At 42.6% G+C, this 16,581-nt stretch overlaps 1 protein-coding gene across 1 annotated transcript in view; it reads left to right on the plus strand.

Moving 5' to 3' along the window:
* Nucleotides 1–15,085, plus strand: part of LOC129818193 (G protein-coupled receptor kinase 6-like) — a 53,171-nt gene extending 38,086 nt beyond the window's left edge. The window contains exons 14-16 of the mRNA XM_055873894.1: nucleotides 7,122–7,259; nucleotides 7,744–7,878; nucleotides 8,236–15,085. Of these exons, the coding sequence (XP_055729869.1) occupies nucleotides 7,122–7,259; nucleotides 7,744–7,878; nucleotides 8,236–8,286 (324 nt within the window). The 3' untranslated portion in view covers nucleotides 8,287–15,085. The remainder of the gene's footprint in view (nucleotides 1–7,121; nucleotides 7,260–7,743; nucleotides 7,879–8,235) is intronic.
* Nucleotides 15,086–16,581: the final 1,496 nt, after the last annotated feature.

Consider the following 16,581-nt stretch of genomic DNA (forward strand, 5'->3'; position numbering starts at 1 on the left):
TGTGCCTATGTAGATATTCCATAAAAAATCTGCCGTTTCCAGCTACAATAGTCATTTACAACATTAACAATGTCTACACTGTATTTCTAATCAATTTTATGTTATTTTAATGGACAAAATTTGCTTTTCTCTAAAAAACAGGGACATTTCTAAGTGATCCCAAACGTTTGAAAGGTAGTTTAGGGGTTCCTTTTGTCCAGGTGTGAAAGGGCAGTGTGGAGTGCAATAGAGATTGCATCATCTGTGGATCTGTTGGTGCGGTATGCAAATTGGAGTGGGTCTAGGATAATGGTGTTGTGAGCCATGACCAGCCTTTCCATGTACTTCATGGCTACAGACGTGAGTGCTACGGATCGGTAGTCATTTAGGCAGGTTACCTTAGTGTTCTTGGGCACAAGGACTATGGTGGTCCGTTTGAAACATGTTGGTATTACAGACTCGAGCAGGGAGAGGTTGAAAATGTCAGTGAAAACACTTGCCAGTTGGTCAGCACATGCTGTAGTTTAGCTCGTCTGGTAGGCTTGTGTCACTGGGCAGCTCTCGGCTGTGCTTCCCTTTGTAGTCTGTAATGGTTTACAAGCCCTGCCACATCCGACGCGCATCAGAGCCGGTGTAGTACGATTCAATCTTAGTCCTGTATTGCCGCTTTGCCTGTTTGATGGTTCATCAGCGGGTATAGCAGGATTTCTTATAAGGTTTCGGGTTAGTCACCCTCTTTGAATACGGCAGCTCTAGCCTTTAGCTCAGTGCGGATGTTGCCTGTAATCCATGGTTTCTGGTTGGGGTATGTACTTAGTCACTGTGGGGATGACGTCATCGATGCACTTATTGATGAAGCCAATGACTGATGTGGTGTACTCCTCAATGCCATCGGAGGGATCACGGAATATATTCCAGTCTGTGCTAGCAAAACAGTCCTGTAGCTTAGCATCTGCTTCATCTGACCACTTTTTTATTGAGCTAGTCACTGGTGCTTCCTGCTTTAATTTTTGCTTGTAAGCAAGAATCAGGAGGATCGAATTATGGTCAGATTTGCCAAATTGCAAATGTATGCGTCACTGTCTGTGGAGCTTTGTATGTGTTTCTGTGTGTGGAGTAAAGGTGGTCAAGAGTTTGTTTTCCTTCTGGTTGCACATTTAACATGCTGCTAGAAATTTGGTAAGACAGATTTAAGTTTCCCTGCATTAAAGTCCCCCGCCACTAGGAGCGCTGCCTCTGGGTGATCGTTTTCCTGTTTACTTATGGCGGAATAGAGCTCTTTGAGTGCGGTCTTAGTGCCAGCATCAGTCTGTGGTGGAATGTAGACAGCTACGAAAAATACTCTAGGTAGATAGTGTGGTCTACAGCTTATCAGGAGATACTCTACCTCAGGCGAGAAAAACCTTGAGACTTCCTTCGATATTGTGCACCAGCTGTTATTTACATAGTCTGCCACCCCTTACCAGACTGGTCTTACCACTTACCACTGTTCTATCCTGCCGATACAATGTATAACCAGCCAGCTGTATGTTGGCAATGTTGTTGTTCAGCCACGACTCCGTGAAGCATAAGATTTTGCAGTTTAATGTCCCATTTTCCACATAGGTCATCGATTTTATTTTCCGAAGATTGCACGTTTGCTAGCAGAATGGAAGGCAGTGAGGGTTTATTCGATCGCCTACAAATTCTCAGAAGGCAGCCCGCCCGCCGGCCCCTTTCCCGGGAAAGCGGTATGTCATTCAAATCATAATGCTGGTAGTTCTGGTGAGTTACCACCACTCTAATATCCAATAGTTCTTCCCGGCTGTATGTAATGACACACAACATTTCCTGAGCTAATAGCGTAAAAAATAGTACATAAGAAAACAAAATAGTGCAAAGTTTCCTAAGAGCTAGTCACGATGCTGCCATCTCCGTCGGCGCCATCAGTCTCTCCAAAGCAGTGGTATTCAAAGTTGGGGTTCGTGACAGGAGAACTGCTTTGGTGTCAGCAAAATTTCAACTACAAAATAATATTAAGAAAACAGATTATTGTATGGGAATATATACAAACGTTTTTGAGAAAGCTCATTTAAAACATGCAATTTTATTGAGTAAATGTATTTATATGATTCTTTTAATTTTGATAAGAGATTAAAATTATTTGAATTTAAGCTTGTTGATATAAAAATAGAAAATGTACAGATTTTAAGGTTGTATCATTAGATTTGGGGTGTGGTGGGGTCGCAAGAAATGATTGTGAAAAAATGGGGTCCCCAGAAATTCTGCTGTGAAAAATGGGGTCCCCGCTGAAAAAGTTTGAATTCCACTGCATTAAAGTAATACTTCAAAAAAACAAGGCCTAAATACAAAGCCTTATGTTAGGGGCAAATCCAACACAACACATCACAGAGTAACCGCCTCCTTATTTTCAAGCATGATGGTGGCTGCATCATGAAATGGGTATGCTTGTCGTCGGCAAAGACTGGGGAATTTTTCGGGGGTAAAAAGAAAATCCGGGTGGAATCCCTGCATTAGTTAACAACATAGCTCAAGCAGTAGGAAGCTCTATCATCCATTTATATGCAGATGATAGTCTTAAACTCAGCTGGCCCCGCCCCGGATTTTGTGTTAAACGCTCTAAAACAAAGCTTTCTTAGTGTCCAACAAGCTTTCTCTGCCCTTAACCTTGTTCTGAACACCTCCAAAACAAATGTAATGTGGTTTGGTCAGAAGAATGCCCCTCTCCCCACCGGTGAGATTACTACTGAGGGTTTAGAGCTTGAGGTAGTCACCTCATACAAGTACTTGGGAATATGGCTAGACGATGCACTGTCCTTCTTTCAGCACATATCAAAGCTTAAATCTAGATTTGGTTTCCTCTATCGTAATCGCTCCTCTTTCATCCCAGCTGCCAAACTAACTCTGATTCAGATGACCATCCTACCCATGCTAGATTATGGAGACGTAATTTATAGATCGGCAGGTAAGGCTGCTCTCGAGCGGCTAGATGTTCTTTACTATTCGGACATCAGATTTGCCACCAATGCTCCTTATAGGACACATCACTGCGCTCTATACTTCTCTGTAAACTGGTCATCTCTGTATACCTGTCGCAAGACCCACTGGTTGATGCTTATTTATAAAACCATATTAGACCTCACTCCCCCCAATCTGAGATATCTACTGCAGCCCTCATCCTCCACATACAACACCCGTTGTGCCAGTCACGTTCTGTTAAAGGTCCCCAAAGCACACACATCCCTGGGTCACTCTTCTTTTCAGTTCACTGCAGCTAACGACTGGAACGAGCTACAAAAAACACTCAAACTGGACCGCTTTTATCTACATCTCTTCTTTCGAAGACTCAATCATGGACACTTTTACTGACAGTTGTGGCTGCTTTGTGTGATGTATTGTTGTCTCTACCTTCTTTCCCTTTGTGCTGTTGTCTGTACCCAATAATGTTTCTACCATGTTGTGTTGCTACCATGTTGTGCTGCTGCCATGTTGTGTTGTTGTCATGTTGTGTTGCTACCATGCTGTGTTTTCATGTGTTGCTGCCATGCTATGTTGTTGTCTTAGGTCTCTCTTTATGTAGTGTTGTTGTGTCTCGCGTTGTGATGTGTTTTTGTCCTATATTTGTATTTCATATTTTTAATCCCAGCCCCCGTCCCCACAGGAAACCATTTGCCTTTTGGTAGGCCGTCATTGTAAATAAGAATTTGTTCTTTAACTGACTTGCCTAGTTAAATAAAGTTATTTTTTTTTAAATCAGCTTTACTCCAGACACTGGGAGAGAGATTCACATTTCAGTGGGACAATAACCTACAACACAAGACCAACTCTGCACTGAAGTTATTTATAAATAAGACTGTGAATGTTCCTGAGTGGCTAAGTTAGAGTTTTGACTTAAATCTGCGGCAAGACTTGAAAATAGCTGTCTAGCCATGACACCTAACACCTTGACAGAGTTTGAAGAAGAATGTTTAAAAGAATAGATATATATACTGCACAGTGCAGGTGTGCAAAGCTCTTAGACTTACCCAAGAAGACTCACAGCTGTAATCACTGCCAAATGTGTTTCTAGCATGTTACTCAGGGGGGTGAATACTTATCTAATCACTGTACATGACCAAAAGTATGTGGACACCTGCTCGTCGAACATCTTATTCCAAAATCTTGGGCATTAATATAGAGTTGGTCCCCCCTTTTGCTGCTGTAACAGCCTCCACTCTTCTGGGAGATGTTGGAACACTGCTGTGGGGATTTGCTTCCATTCAGCCACAAGAGCATTAGTAAGGTTGGGCACTGATGTTGGGCTATTAGGCCTTTGCTCGCATCCGGCGTTCCAATTCATCCCAAAGGTGTTCGATGGGGTTGAGGTCAGGGCTATGTGCAGGCTAGTCAAATCAAATCAAATTTATTGGTCAAATACACATGGTTAGCAGATGTCATTGCGAGTGTAGCGAAATGCTTATGCTTCTAGATCCGACAGTGCAGCAGTATCTAACAATTCCACAACAAAACTTAAGAATATATAAGTATAAAATATATGGATGAGCAGTGACAGAGCAGCTAAGATGCAATAGATGGTAAATAATTGATAGTGAAGGATACAGTATACATTATATACATGTGAGATGAGTAATTCAAGATATGTAAACATTTTAAGTGGCATTGAAGTGACTAGTGTTCCGTTTGTTGAAGTGGCCAATGATATCAAGTCTGTAGGTAGGCAGCCGCCTCTCGGCGCTGGTGGTGTCTGTTTAACAATCTGATGACCTTGAGAAAGAAGCGTTTTTTCAATCTCTCCCAGCTTTGATGCACCTGTACTGACCTCGCCTTCTGGATGGAAGTGGGGTGAACAGGCAGTGGCTCTGGTGGTTATTGTCCTTGATGATCTTTTTGGCCTTCCTGTGACAGTGGGTGTTGTGGGTGTCCTGGAGGGCAGGTAGCTTGCCCCTGGTGATGCGTTGTGCAGACCACACCACTCTCTGGAGAGCCTTGCGGTTGTGGGCGGTGCAGTTGCCGTACCAGGTGGTGATACAGCCCGACAGGATGCTCTCAATTGTGCATCTGTAAAAGTTAGTGAGCGTTTTCGGTGACAAGCCACATTTTTTCAGCCTCCTGAGGTTGAAGAGGCGCTGTTGCACCTTCTTCACCACACTGTCTGTGTGCGTGGACCATTTCAGTTTGTCTGTGATATGAACACTGAGGAACTTAACTTTCCACCTTCTGTACTGTCGATGTGGATGGGGTGGTGCTCCATTTGCTGTTTCCTGAAGTCCACGATCATCTCTTTTGTTTTGCTGACATTGAGTGAGAGGTTATTTTCCTGACACCACACTCCGAGGGCCCTCACCTCCTCCCTGTAGGCTGTCTCGTCGTGGTTGGTAATCAAGCCTACCACTGTTGTGTCGTCTGCAAACTTGATGATTGAGTTGGAGGTGTGCATGGCCACGCAGTCATGGGTGAACAGGGAGTACAGGAGGGGGCTGAGAACGCACCCTTGTGGGGCCCCAGTGTTGAGGATCAGCGAAGTGAAGATGTTGTTTCCTACCTTCACCACCTGGGGGCGGCCCGTCAGGAAGTCCAGGACCCAGTTGCACAGGGAGGGGTTGAGACCCAGGGTCTCAAGCTTAATGATGAGTTTGGAGGGTACTATGGTGTTGAATGCTGAGCTGTAGTCAATGAACAGCATTCTTACATAGGGTATTCCTCTTATCCATTTGGGATAGGGCAGTGTGATGGCGATTGCACCGTCTGTGGAACTATTGGGGCGGTAAGCAAATTGAAGTGGGTCTAGGGTGACCGGTAGGGTGGACGTGATATGATCCTTGACTAGTCTCTCAAAGCACTTCATGATGACAGAAGTGAGTGCTACAGGGCGAAATTTAGTTCAGTTACCTTTGCTTTCTTGGGAACAGGAACAACGGTGGCCATCTTGAAGCATGTGGCGACAGCAGACTGGGATAGGGATTGATTGAATATGTCCGTATAAACACACCAGCCAGCTGATCTGCGCATGCTCTGAGGACGCGGCTAGGGATGTCAAGTTCTTCCACACATCTTGACAAACCATTTCTGTATGGACCTTGCATTTGTGCATGGGGACATTGTCATGCTGAAACAGGAAAGGGCCTTGCCACAAAGTTGGAAGCACAGAATTGTCTAGAATGTCATTGTATGCTGTAGCGTTAAGATTTCCCTTCACTGGAACTAAGGGGCCTAGCCCGAACCATGAAAAACAGCCCCAAACCGTTATTCCTCCTCCACCAAACTATGCATTCGGGCAGGTAGCGTTCTCCTGGCATCACTCCCGAGAACGCGTTTCCACTTCTCCAGAGTCCAGTGGCGGCGAGCTTTACACCACTCCAGCCAACACTTGGCATTGCGCATGGTGATCTTAGGCTTGTGGTGCAGCTGCTCGGCTATGGAAACCCATTTTATGAATCTCCCGACAAACAGTTATTGTGCTGAAGTTGCTTCCAGAGGCGGTTTGGAACTCGGTAGTGAGTGTTGCAACCGAGGACAGATGATTTTTACGCACTTCAGCGGTCTCTTTCTGTGAGCTTGTGTGGCCTACCACTTCGCAGCTGAGCCGTTGTTGCTCCTAGATGTTTCCACTTCACAATAGCAGCACTTACAGTTGACCGGGGCAGCTCTAGCAGGGCAGAAATTTGATGAACTGACTTGTTGGAAAGGTGACGGTGTCTCATTGAAAGTCACTGAGCTCTTCAGTAAGGCCATTCTACTGCTAATGTTTGTCTATTAAGATTGCGTAGCTGTGTGCTCGATTTTATACATCTGTCAGCAACGGGTGTGGCTGAAATAGTCAAATCTGCTAATTTGAAGGGGTGTCCACATACTCTTGTATATTAGCGTTGTATTTTTCATTAATCTTAAAAAAAACAAATCTTCCACTTTGACAGAGTATTTTGTCTAGATTGTTGACAAAAAATTATTTAAAACCAGATTTAATTTAAAATGTGAAGAAATCCAATGGAGATTCATACTTATGATACCCACTGTATATACCATGTGATGTTATTAATACCCTCAAGAGTAATAAGGCATTGTCAGAGCACATGATTACATAAATGTACAGTGCATGCAACACAGGATATACAGTAGACATACAATGTTGTTTGCTTCCCCAGCCCCAGGCCATTTACTGTAAGGACGTACTGGACATCGAGCAGTTCTCCACGGTCAAGGGGGTGGAGTTGGAGCCCAAAGATGACTCCTTCTACTGTAAAGTGTCCACAGGCAGCGTGTCCATCCCCTGGCAGATGGAGGTCAGAGGTCACACACGCACGCACCAAAAGGAAGCAACCTGAAGCAAAAATGACTGGCGTGGTTTGATTTGTCATCAGCCCGTTTGAAAACACTTTTAGTCATTTCGAAGACAGCGTGTCAGTCAATTATTTTCCTATCAGCTATGTCCGACAAAGACACTGGGCAAATGAGCTCTATTTTTTAGATGCTTTCACTTCCCTGTCCTATCAAGATGGCCTTCACTTTTATCATACTAATGTGCTGGTCAGTGGCCTGGCAAAAAAAACACTTGGGTTCTGCACCATATTCCCTATGTAGTCCACTACTTTTGACCAGGGCTCATAGGGCTCTGTTCAAAAGTAGTGCACAATGTAGGGAATAGGGTGCCATTTGGTACGCATATCAAAGTCCCCTTTACCCTGATATGCCCCTTTATCAAACAAGCTGTGTAACGATGGATTTTAGGTTTGATGTTGCGATCAATGTTGTTTCTTCTGTTTCCAGATGATCGAGTCTGAGTGCTTTCAGGAGCTCAATGTGTTTCACACAGACGGGACAGTTCCCCCGGACCTGGACTGGAGAGGACAGCCCTCGCCACCACCCAAGCAAGGGCTGCTGCAGAGGCTCTTTGGGAGACAGGTGAGCTCCTCAACCTTATTAAACATAAAGCCTCAGTATTGTTTGTGTCATTGACTCTCCATTGTATCTTATTATTGATAGGTCTCTGTATGTTTTTGGCTGTAAGTGTATGTATTCTTATTGACTACTGGGATTTTTTGATAAACCAGAATACACCTATTTTAGCATTTGTTATGTACTACATCACCCACCATGCTCTGTGTAAGATCTCACACCGAGCAGTATGGGTACTGTAGTACATCAGGCTCCTGAAGCTTACATATTGGTGTCCTGTCGCCTAATCAATGCTCCAATGTTTTCCTCATTAACTTCTCATTGGGCCTCCTGATAAATCTTTTCTGTATCACCCCCTGTCAGGACTGTTGTGGGAACTGCAGCGACAGTGACGAGGAGCCCACCAGGCTGTGACTGAGCTCCCTCCTACCAACTACACCAAGGATCTCATTTGTTTACAAATTTTGCACATTTGTATCTTTAAGATAGTTCTATATAAATATTGGAATGTATATTTTCAGTATATAGCCATAAAGTCCATGTCATTTAAATGTAATCATTATTCAGAACCCATCATAGGAGGCAACAACAGGTAAGCCTAACACTGCTATGTGGTCACCCCCCCCCCCCCCACAATCTTTTGATAGTGTTGTCAGCTTTTCTTTCTAATTTTCTTTCTATTTTAAAAAATGTCGACCGTGCTCGGATTGCTAAGTGTTTCTGAATGGGGGATGAATGAAAAGTGTACGTCCACAACTATTTTTATATTTATATTTTATTTACTTCATGTAATTCTAGGCAATCAAATTAGGAATGTTGTGTGAACTGTAGGCTTAAAGGAAATTGAAGACTAAGGTGAACTTTTGGTATGAGGTGATACATTATGTACATTCTAGGGTTCAATCTAGAGACACTTGATATAAACCAAATAGATATAACTTAACAATGCATATGTAAGTGCAAACAAGTGTATAATTTGTGACACTCACCTCTAAAGTCCTAAGTGTGTCTTCCAATGAACCTGAGTTTAGGTAGAAAGCATGTTAGTTCCCAACCATATTAGGAGCTAGAGAAGTGAATTGACAAAAAAAAAAACTTAATTGTAGTACAGTCATTCAGTTGTAAGAAATGACCTTTTTCGTAAGACGTGGATAGCCGAGAATGGCCTTGAGTTTCCTCTACCATGACATCCTCTAGATGGCTACACGTTTGTCACGGAGCACTTGAGTTTAATTAAGCAATGCACTTATGACCAAACCGGTTTGTTTTCATCCTCCAAATATTTTTCATGATTAATTCCTTCCCATTCAAGGTTCCTTTGATGGTTTATGGTACTCTATATAATTACCATATTTTATCAAATCTAACAAAGCTGTCTGTCAAGTAGGTTGAGACCATGCTGCGTCTCTCTCTCCCTCCCTCTGCTGTACCTCGTGTTCCTTTGCCGTGCTGATGTGTTTCTCTGCATCGTGTAACTCAGTGGGATTCTCCTTGTAAATGTGGGACTATAATAGGACTGAGGGACTGAGCTCCCTGACAGACTATGGGTCTATGGTATCACCCTCTGAACCCTCCTTACCAGAGACTCTATCAGACTGAGGAAGAGGAGGAAGAAGGTTCAACGGGGAAGGGCGGGGTCACCGAGAGGTCAAACCATCTCAATGTAAAGCTCAGCACTCTTACGGAAATTGGAAGAGACTCCCAAACTCCTCCTACCATCCTCGTCTCTCATTATCAAATCATGTTTTATCGTATGTGATTCTCAAATTAACTTGCCTACATTCCACTCTATACCGTACTGTACAGTGTAAAGTTATGCTACTTTTGTTTATTTTGCAATGTTTTTTTTACCAGTGTAAAGTTACAACTACAACAACAATAACAGTTCCACCATGAAACTAGAATAGGACTGAAAGTAAGATTAGTGTGATTTCTCTTTACGATGTGCTCCTGAGCCAGGCTTACACACTGTGAGAGGAGGGAGGGCTTCTGTCTGTCTCTGCATCCATGAAACACCTTTGACACTTTCTTTTTGCAATGCACTGATGTTTTTTGTGTGTGTGTGTGCGCACGCATGTGTCCATATGTTACCATAACCACTAGACTCTGTACCCACTTGGCACAAACTGGTCAAGTCAACGTTGTTTCAACGTAATTTGTCAACGTATTGTGACGTGGAAAATACATTGGATTTGAAAAAAGTAATCAACTGTTGTAATTTCAACCACAGGGATATATCATCATAATGACCAATTTTCTAAATATGTTGAATTTGTACCTTTGAAACAACATCAGATCTTCAACGTAATATCCACTATAAGAAAAAAACTTTAGGCAGGAGGGGGGGGGGGGGGGGGGTTCTAATAAGCTAACATAGGGAATTGTTTTAAGATAGCTAAATTATCCATCATATGACTATTTGATTTAGAATTGTAGGACCCCTGTAGGTATCCCCCCATTGATTTTGGCCTTCACCACAATAGTGCATTGAGTAACACATTCATATGTGGGAAAACAGACAGATAAGGATTAAGGTTTTTGATGTCTGTCCTATTTATAGGAGATATAAGAAAGCTCAGGAAATATTTTTGTTTTTTGAACACATTTAACCCCTATTATTGTTGGCACAAAACTAACTCTAACCTTCCGTTCATTTTTTTAAACTGGTACTGGGTTACATTCAGACCGGTCCCGTGACACTTGTGGGGATGGTAGAGCAAAACCAGTGTGTTCTTTAGTTTCATCCTTCCATAGAGTGGTTATATTCGTTAGTAGGCCAAACCGTTCAGACGTTTTTGTAAGAAGACCGATTTTTGGGATGTGTCCTGGTCTGACAAACAGCGCCGTAGCTCTGCCATTTTCTACTGCAGTGGCGGAAGGCCGACATAGGCGGATACAGTGAAATATCACCATATATCATCAATGATGATATTTAGGCCTATATAGCATTTCTAAAGTCATCAACAGCTATTGTTTCAATTCAACACAGGATTCAAGCTTTGGTTGATTTCAAATGGAATCTACAAGTTAGTAAAATATAAAGTTGGATTCATGTCTCCATCTCAACCAAAAATCTAAGTTAAACAATGACTAAATTAAATCAAACTGTATTTAAAGTGCATTTAATGTTTCATCTGATTTAGCCCTATTAATTCAAATTGTAAGTATACATTTGTAGACAAACTGGAATTAAAGCCAGACCGTGGCACGGACGAAACTATCCAAGGACACATCTCCTTCAAATGTCTATATTTGGTTGCGTTGACAACCAAGCACAATTCAATATTTTTGCAATACAGTAAATATCCTATTAACTTGTCGATCAGTTAACAAATGAATTGTGTGATTCAGGTCTTTATCTCAAAAGAAAATAAAAGTTAGAGAATAGGATTAAGCCAGTGGCTCAGATGGAACTATACAAGCAGCAGATATTTCCTTTAAATGTTTATTTGTTTGCGTTGTCAACCAAACACAATTCAATATTGCTTTTGTAATACAGTAAATAGCTTAAAGTTATCTTACAAACTAAAGTAACACTATTTATTCAACTTTAAAATGAGTATCACATCCCTGGCCACATTGAGGTTACTGTAACAATAAATGTCTTATGTAATCATAGAAAGTGTGCATGTTCAAGATAGCATGCAAATGTCGCAGGTCTGTGGAGATTTCCTTGCCTGGCTACCCAAACCCTTTGCTCCAGTTACGCCATGCCCACAAACGTTAGTTTCTTCTCCGCAATGAGTCTGGATCTGTGTACCTCCCTGACGATTTCTAGAATTCTCCACGTTGAGATTACATGGTGTGCAAAGTGGGTACCCACGTAGGCAAGAACTGGTTAAATCCATGTTGTTTCCACATCAACGTGATGTTGAATTAACGTGGAAAACTGACTGGATTTTACACCCAACTTTTATTCTAAATCCAATGACATGGTGAGATTTTGTGTTGAATTCACAGTTGACAACTCAACCAAATGTAACTCAACTAGATGTGGAACTGATGTCTGTGCCCAGTGGGTAAGGTACTGCTCATGATGAGTGAACATGCTACTGTACTAAAGGGAGTTCTCTGAACGTTCTCAATGTCAGGAGGTTGTCTAAATCTCTGTTAGTTTCCCAAGCCCAACAGGAGAGCACTAAACAACAGGTTTTGACAGTGGGTATGAGAACAGTTACATTTGACCAAACACATACTTAATTTTTACCTCAGTAAAGAATGCCGTAGTTAGTAGAGTACCAACAATTAAAGCACTGAAAGGGATGAATACAACATAAGTCAAACTACAATATACACTACATGGCCATAAGTATGTGGACACCCCTTCAAATTAGTTGATTCGGCTATTTCAGCCACACCCGTTGCTGACAGGTGTATAAAATCGAGCACACAGCCATGCAATCTCCATAGACAAACATTGGCGTTAAAATGGCCCATACTACTGATGAGCTCAGTGAAATCAACGTGGCACCGTCATAGGATGTTACCTTTCCAACATGTCAGTTTGGAAAATTTCTGCTTTGCTAAACTGTAAGGGCTGTTATTGTGGAAAGCCGCGAATTGGTAGGCCACACAAGCTCACAGAATGGGACCACCAAGTGCATGAAGCACATAGCGCGTCAAAAAATCATCTGTCCTCAGTTGCAACGCTCACTACTCAGTTGCAAACTGCCTCTGGAAGCAACGTCAGCACAATTACTGTTTGTCGGGAGCTTCATGAAATGGGTTTCCATCTGGCAGTCTGACGGGCGAACCTGGGCTTGCCGGATGCCAGGAGAACGCTACCTACCTGAATGCATAATGCCAACTGTAAAGTTTGGTAGAGGAGCAATAATGGTCTGGGGCTGTTTTTCATGGTTCGGGCTAGGCCCCCTAGTTCCAGTGAAGGGAAATCTTAACGCTACAGCATATTCTACATGATTCTGTGTTTCCAACTTTGTGGTAACAGTTTGGGGAAGGCCCTTTCCTGTTTCAGCATGACAATGCCCCTGTGCACAAAGCAAGGTCCATACAGAAATGGTTTGTCAAGATCAGTGTGGAAGAACTTGACTGGCCTGCACAGAGCCCTGACCTCAACCCCATCAAACACCTTTGGATTGAATTGCCGACTGCGAGCCGGGCCAAATCGCCCAACATCAGTGCCCAACCTCAACAATGCTCGTGGCTGAAGGGAAGCAAGTCTCCTCAGCAATGTTCCATCATCTAGTGTAAAGCCTTCCCAGAAGAGTGGAGGCTGTTATAGCTGCAAAGGGGGTACCAACTCCATATTAATTCCCATGATTTTGGAATGAGATGTTCGACGAGCAGGTGTCCACATATTCTTGGCCATGTAATGTATGTGCACAATAATGGGTCAAAACGAATGAAGTGCTTGTCTTGTATTGAGTCATGGACTGGACTGAGCTGTTTCCTATGTGAAAAGGCTCTATCTTTGAAGTGGAAATGGCGGTTAGCATCTGCTAGCACTGGATAATGAAGTCATGTACTTGTCAGGTTCATGTGTCACACACGTTACAGTACATTGACTTTAAGGGTTCAGGGACGTTTGCTTACCCTTTTAATATTTATCTGTTGATTTTCACTGCTTTTGTTATTTTGCGCTCTTAACGCTAGTTTTTATAGCCTTCTGTGAGTCTAGACTTTAATGCTAGGCTATGCTAATACTAGGCATTCAAAATTGCCATGTCCTTATTAAGGTGCTTCCTTACATTATCTACCTGTACAATACATCCGCATTTTATTTCAGTATTTATTTTTTGACCATGTGCTCAATGTTTTTACCTTACACTGTTAGCTCCAAACTGGTTTCAGTTCAAATATTCAGTCATTTTTTTGATGTTGCCATACTCTTCACATTTTGCCAACTATGTTCAGACTGCACTAAGGAGGTACGCTTTGTTACAGTTCACGGGGAGAGAATTGACAAGTGTATGCGGTGAAAAAAATGTATCTGAAATTATATTGTGTCCAATGTCCATATCCTTTAAATACCATATTAAACCAAGCACTAGTCTTCATTGTCTGATTAATTGTAACTGAATCCATGTCACATCATTTGTTTCAACGTTACATTGTAATGCAGCTCTGCTTTGGCGTTCCGTGACATATTGTGTGATATCTCTCTAAGCTCTGGAAGGTTGGAGATTTTATTCATGTAACCATCCTGTTACTCAATTGCCTTCCCACCCTGTCCTCTGCTAGGCCCCATGGCATACTGTGTGTGTCTATAGAGACCATTAGATCTGTTGTCCTACTGTGTTAACATGCCAAATGGAAGCTACCGAGATGATGATCGAGATCATATGTTGACAATGATGATTGATGATGATAATCAAATAAAAGGGTATTGGTCGTGTACAGAGATGTGTTATAGCAGGTGCAGTGAAATGCTGATGTTACTAGCTCCAACAGTGCAGTAGAATGTCTAGCAAATACAATACTAATACACAAATAATGAAAAAAGTATAAAAATAAATGTCAGAACGAGTCAAATTAACAATCCAAAGTAGATATATTAGAGTGAGCAGTGTCAGAATCCAGAATATAAATATTAATACATGGTGTGTATAGACAGTTCATAATTTAGAAAATAAAATGGTATGTACAGTATTAGGTATATTAGGATGAGCTGTGTCGAGAATACAATATATACATAGTGAGTAAACAACAGTATATGAATTGACCAGCGTTCAATGTCTCTCTGTACATGGTGCATTAGTCTCACCATGCAGGGCAGAGTACCTGGCAGGTAGATGGCTAGTAATGGCTGTTCAACAGTCTGATGGCCTTGTGATAGAAGCTGTTTCTCATTTGCTCGGTCCCGGCTCTGATGCACCTGTACCTTCTATGTCTGCTAGATGGTAGCAGAGTGAACAGACCGTGGCTCGTGTGGCTGAGGTCCCTAATGATCTTCTTGGCCTTCCTTTGACACCAAGTGCCATAAATGTCCTGGAGGTGATGATCATGAGGATATGTAAATGTGCCATGTGCATGCTATGTATCACTCTGATGTGATGTGTTTGTTTGAGCTCTTTTGGTTCTCTCTCTCCCCTCTGAAATCAACTCGTACTGTCTGACTCTGACCCGTCTCCATAGGTGCCTGTGAAACTACATTAGTCATGGCCAGTCAAACTGGACCTCCATGTAACATATGAGTTGGAATATTATTTTTTTTTGCATAAGTATTTTACTTCAATAAAACCATGTTTGTTTAGCTTTGGCTTGTCTTGTGTAATTCTTGCAAACAGAGATTTGTGACCGTTTGAAATGTCATGAAGATAGGAGGAGCGAGGAGAATGTAGATGACAGACTGTAACAGGTGGGATTCGTACCTAGTAGCTCTCGCTCGAGAACCGAAATTAAGTCTTAACCATTAGACTAAAGAGAAATCCTCCGGTCCAAGGGGGAACTATTTGGCTTATGCGTTTCAGGCAGAGCTAGCAATCACAGTGTGATTTTTTAAATTATTTCCGCTACACCTGCATTCCTTTAGGTATTCGATTTTCCAGAAGAGATTAAATTGAGGACAATTTGGAGGAAAGCTGCCTGCACTCAATGGGTGGCTCACATCAACACCATCATCCCGGAAACACTAAACCCAGGTGGTAAGCGTAGATAACACATCTGCCACGCTGATCCTCAAGGGTGTGTGTTTAGTCCCCTCCTGTATTCCCTGTTCACCCCACGCCTGTGTGGCTAAGCACAACTCCAACACCATTCCTCAACATGAGCAAGACAAAGGAGATGATCGTGGACTACAGGACAAGGAGGGCCGAACACGCCATGATTCACATTGACGGGGCTGTAGTGGAGAGGGTCGAGAGTTTCAAGTTCCATCACCAACAAACTATCATGGTCCAAACCCACCAAGAAAGTCATGGAGGGCACGACAACACCTTTTCCCCCTCAGGAGACTGGAAAGATTTGGCATGCATTCCCAGATCCTCAAAATGTTCTACACCTGCACCATCGAGAGCATCTTGACCAGTTGCATCACGTCCTGGTACAGCAACTGCTCAGCATCCGACCATAAGGCGCTACAGAGGATAGTGCGTATGGCCCAGTATATCACTGGACCTATATACTAGGCGGTGTCAGAGGAAGGCCCCAACAATTGTCAAAAACTCCAGTCATCCAAGTCATAGACCGTTCTCTCTGCTACCGCACGGCAAGTGGTACCGGAGTGCCAAGTTTAAGTCCAAAAGTCTCCTTAACAGCTTTTATCCCCAATCCATAAGACTGCTGAACAACTAATCATTATTGTTATTTTACTTTAGTTTATTTAGTAAATATTTTCTTAACTGCATTGTTGGTTAAGGGCTTGTAAGTAAACATTTCACGGTAAGGTTTACAACTGTTGTATTCGGCGCATGTGACACATTTTTGGGTGCAGCAGATGCATCACCTGACATTATAACAGTCTGACTGCTCACATGTTGGTACCCACCATCCATTTTAACTTTTCCCCCCGTAGAATCGTGATGTAGCACCCACAGGAAACATATCCCCTGTGGCTGAACGACGACACTGATAATATAGAGCTGGCTGGCTCCTTGGTGCATATCCCCTGTCCTCTGTTCTACCAGAGAGCCTCTGTCTCCAGCACTTATTTTCACCATACAGGGCTGATACAGTCTCTCCAAACCATAATCTATGCCTCTCCCTCCCTTACATCTCTCTTCCCTCTCACTCCTCACTAGCCTCCCCTCT

This window comes from Salvelinus fontinalis, chromosome 2 (assembly GCF_029448725.1).
Source record: "Salvelinus fontinalis isolate EN_2023a chromosome 2, ASM2944872v1, whole genome shotgun sequence".
Taxonomy (NCBI): Eukaryota; Metazoa; Chordata; class Actinopteri; order Salmoniformes; family Salmonidae; genus Salvelinus; species Salvelinus fontinalis.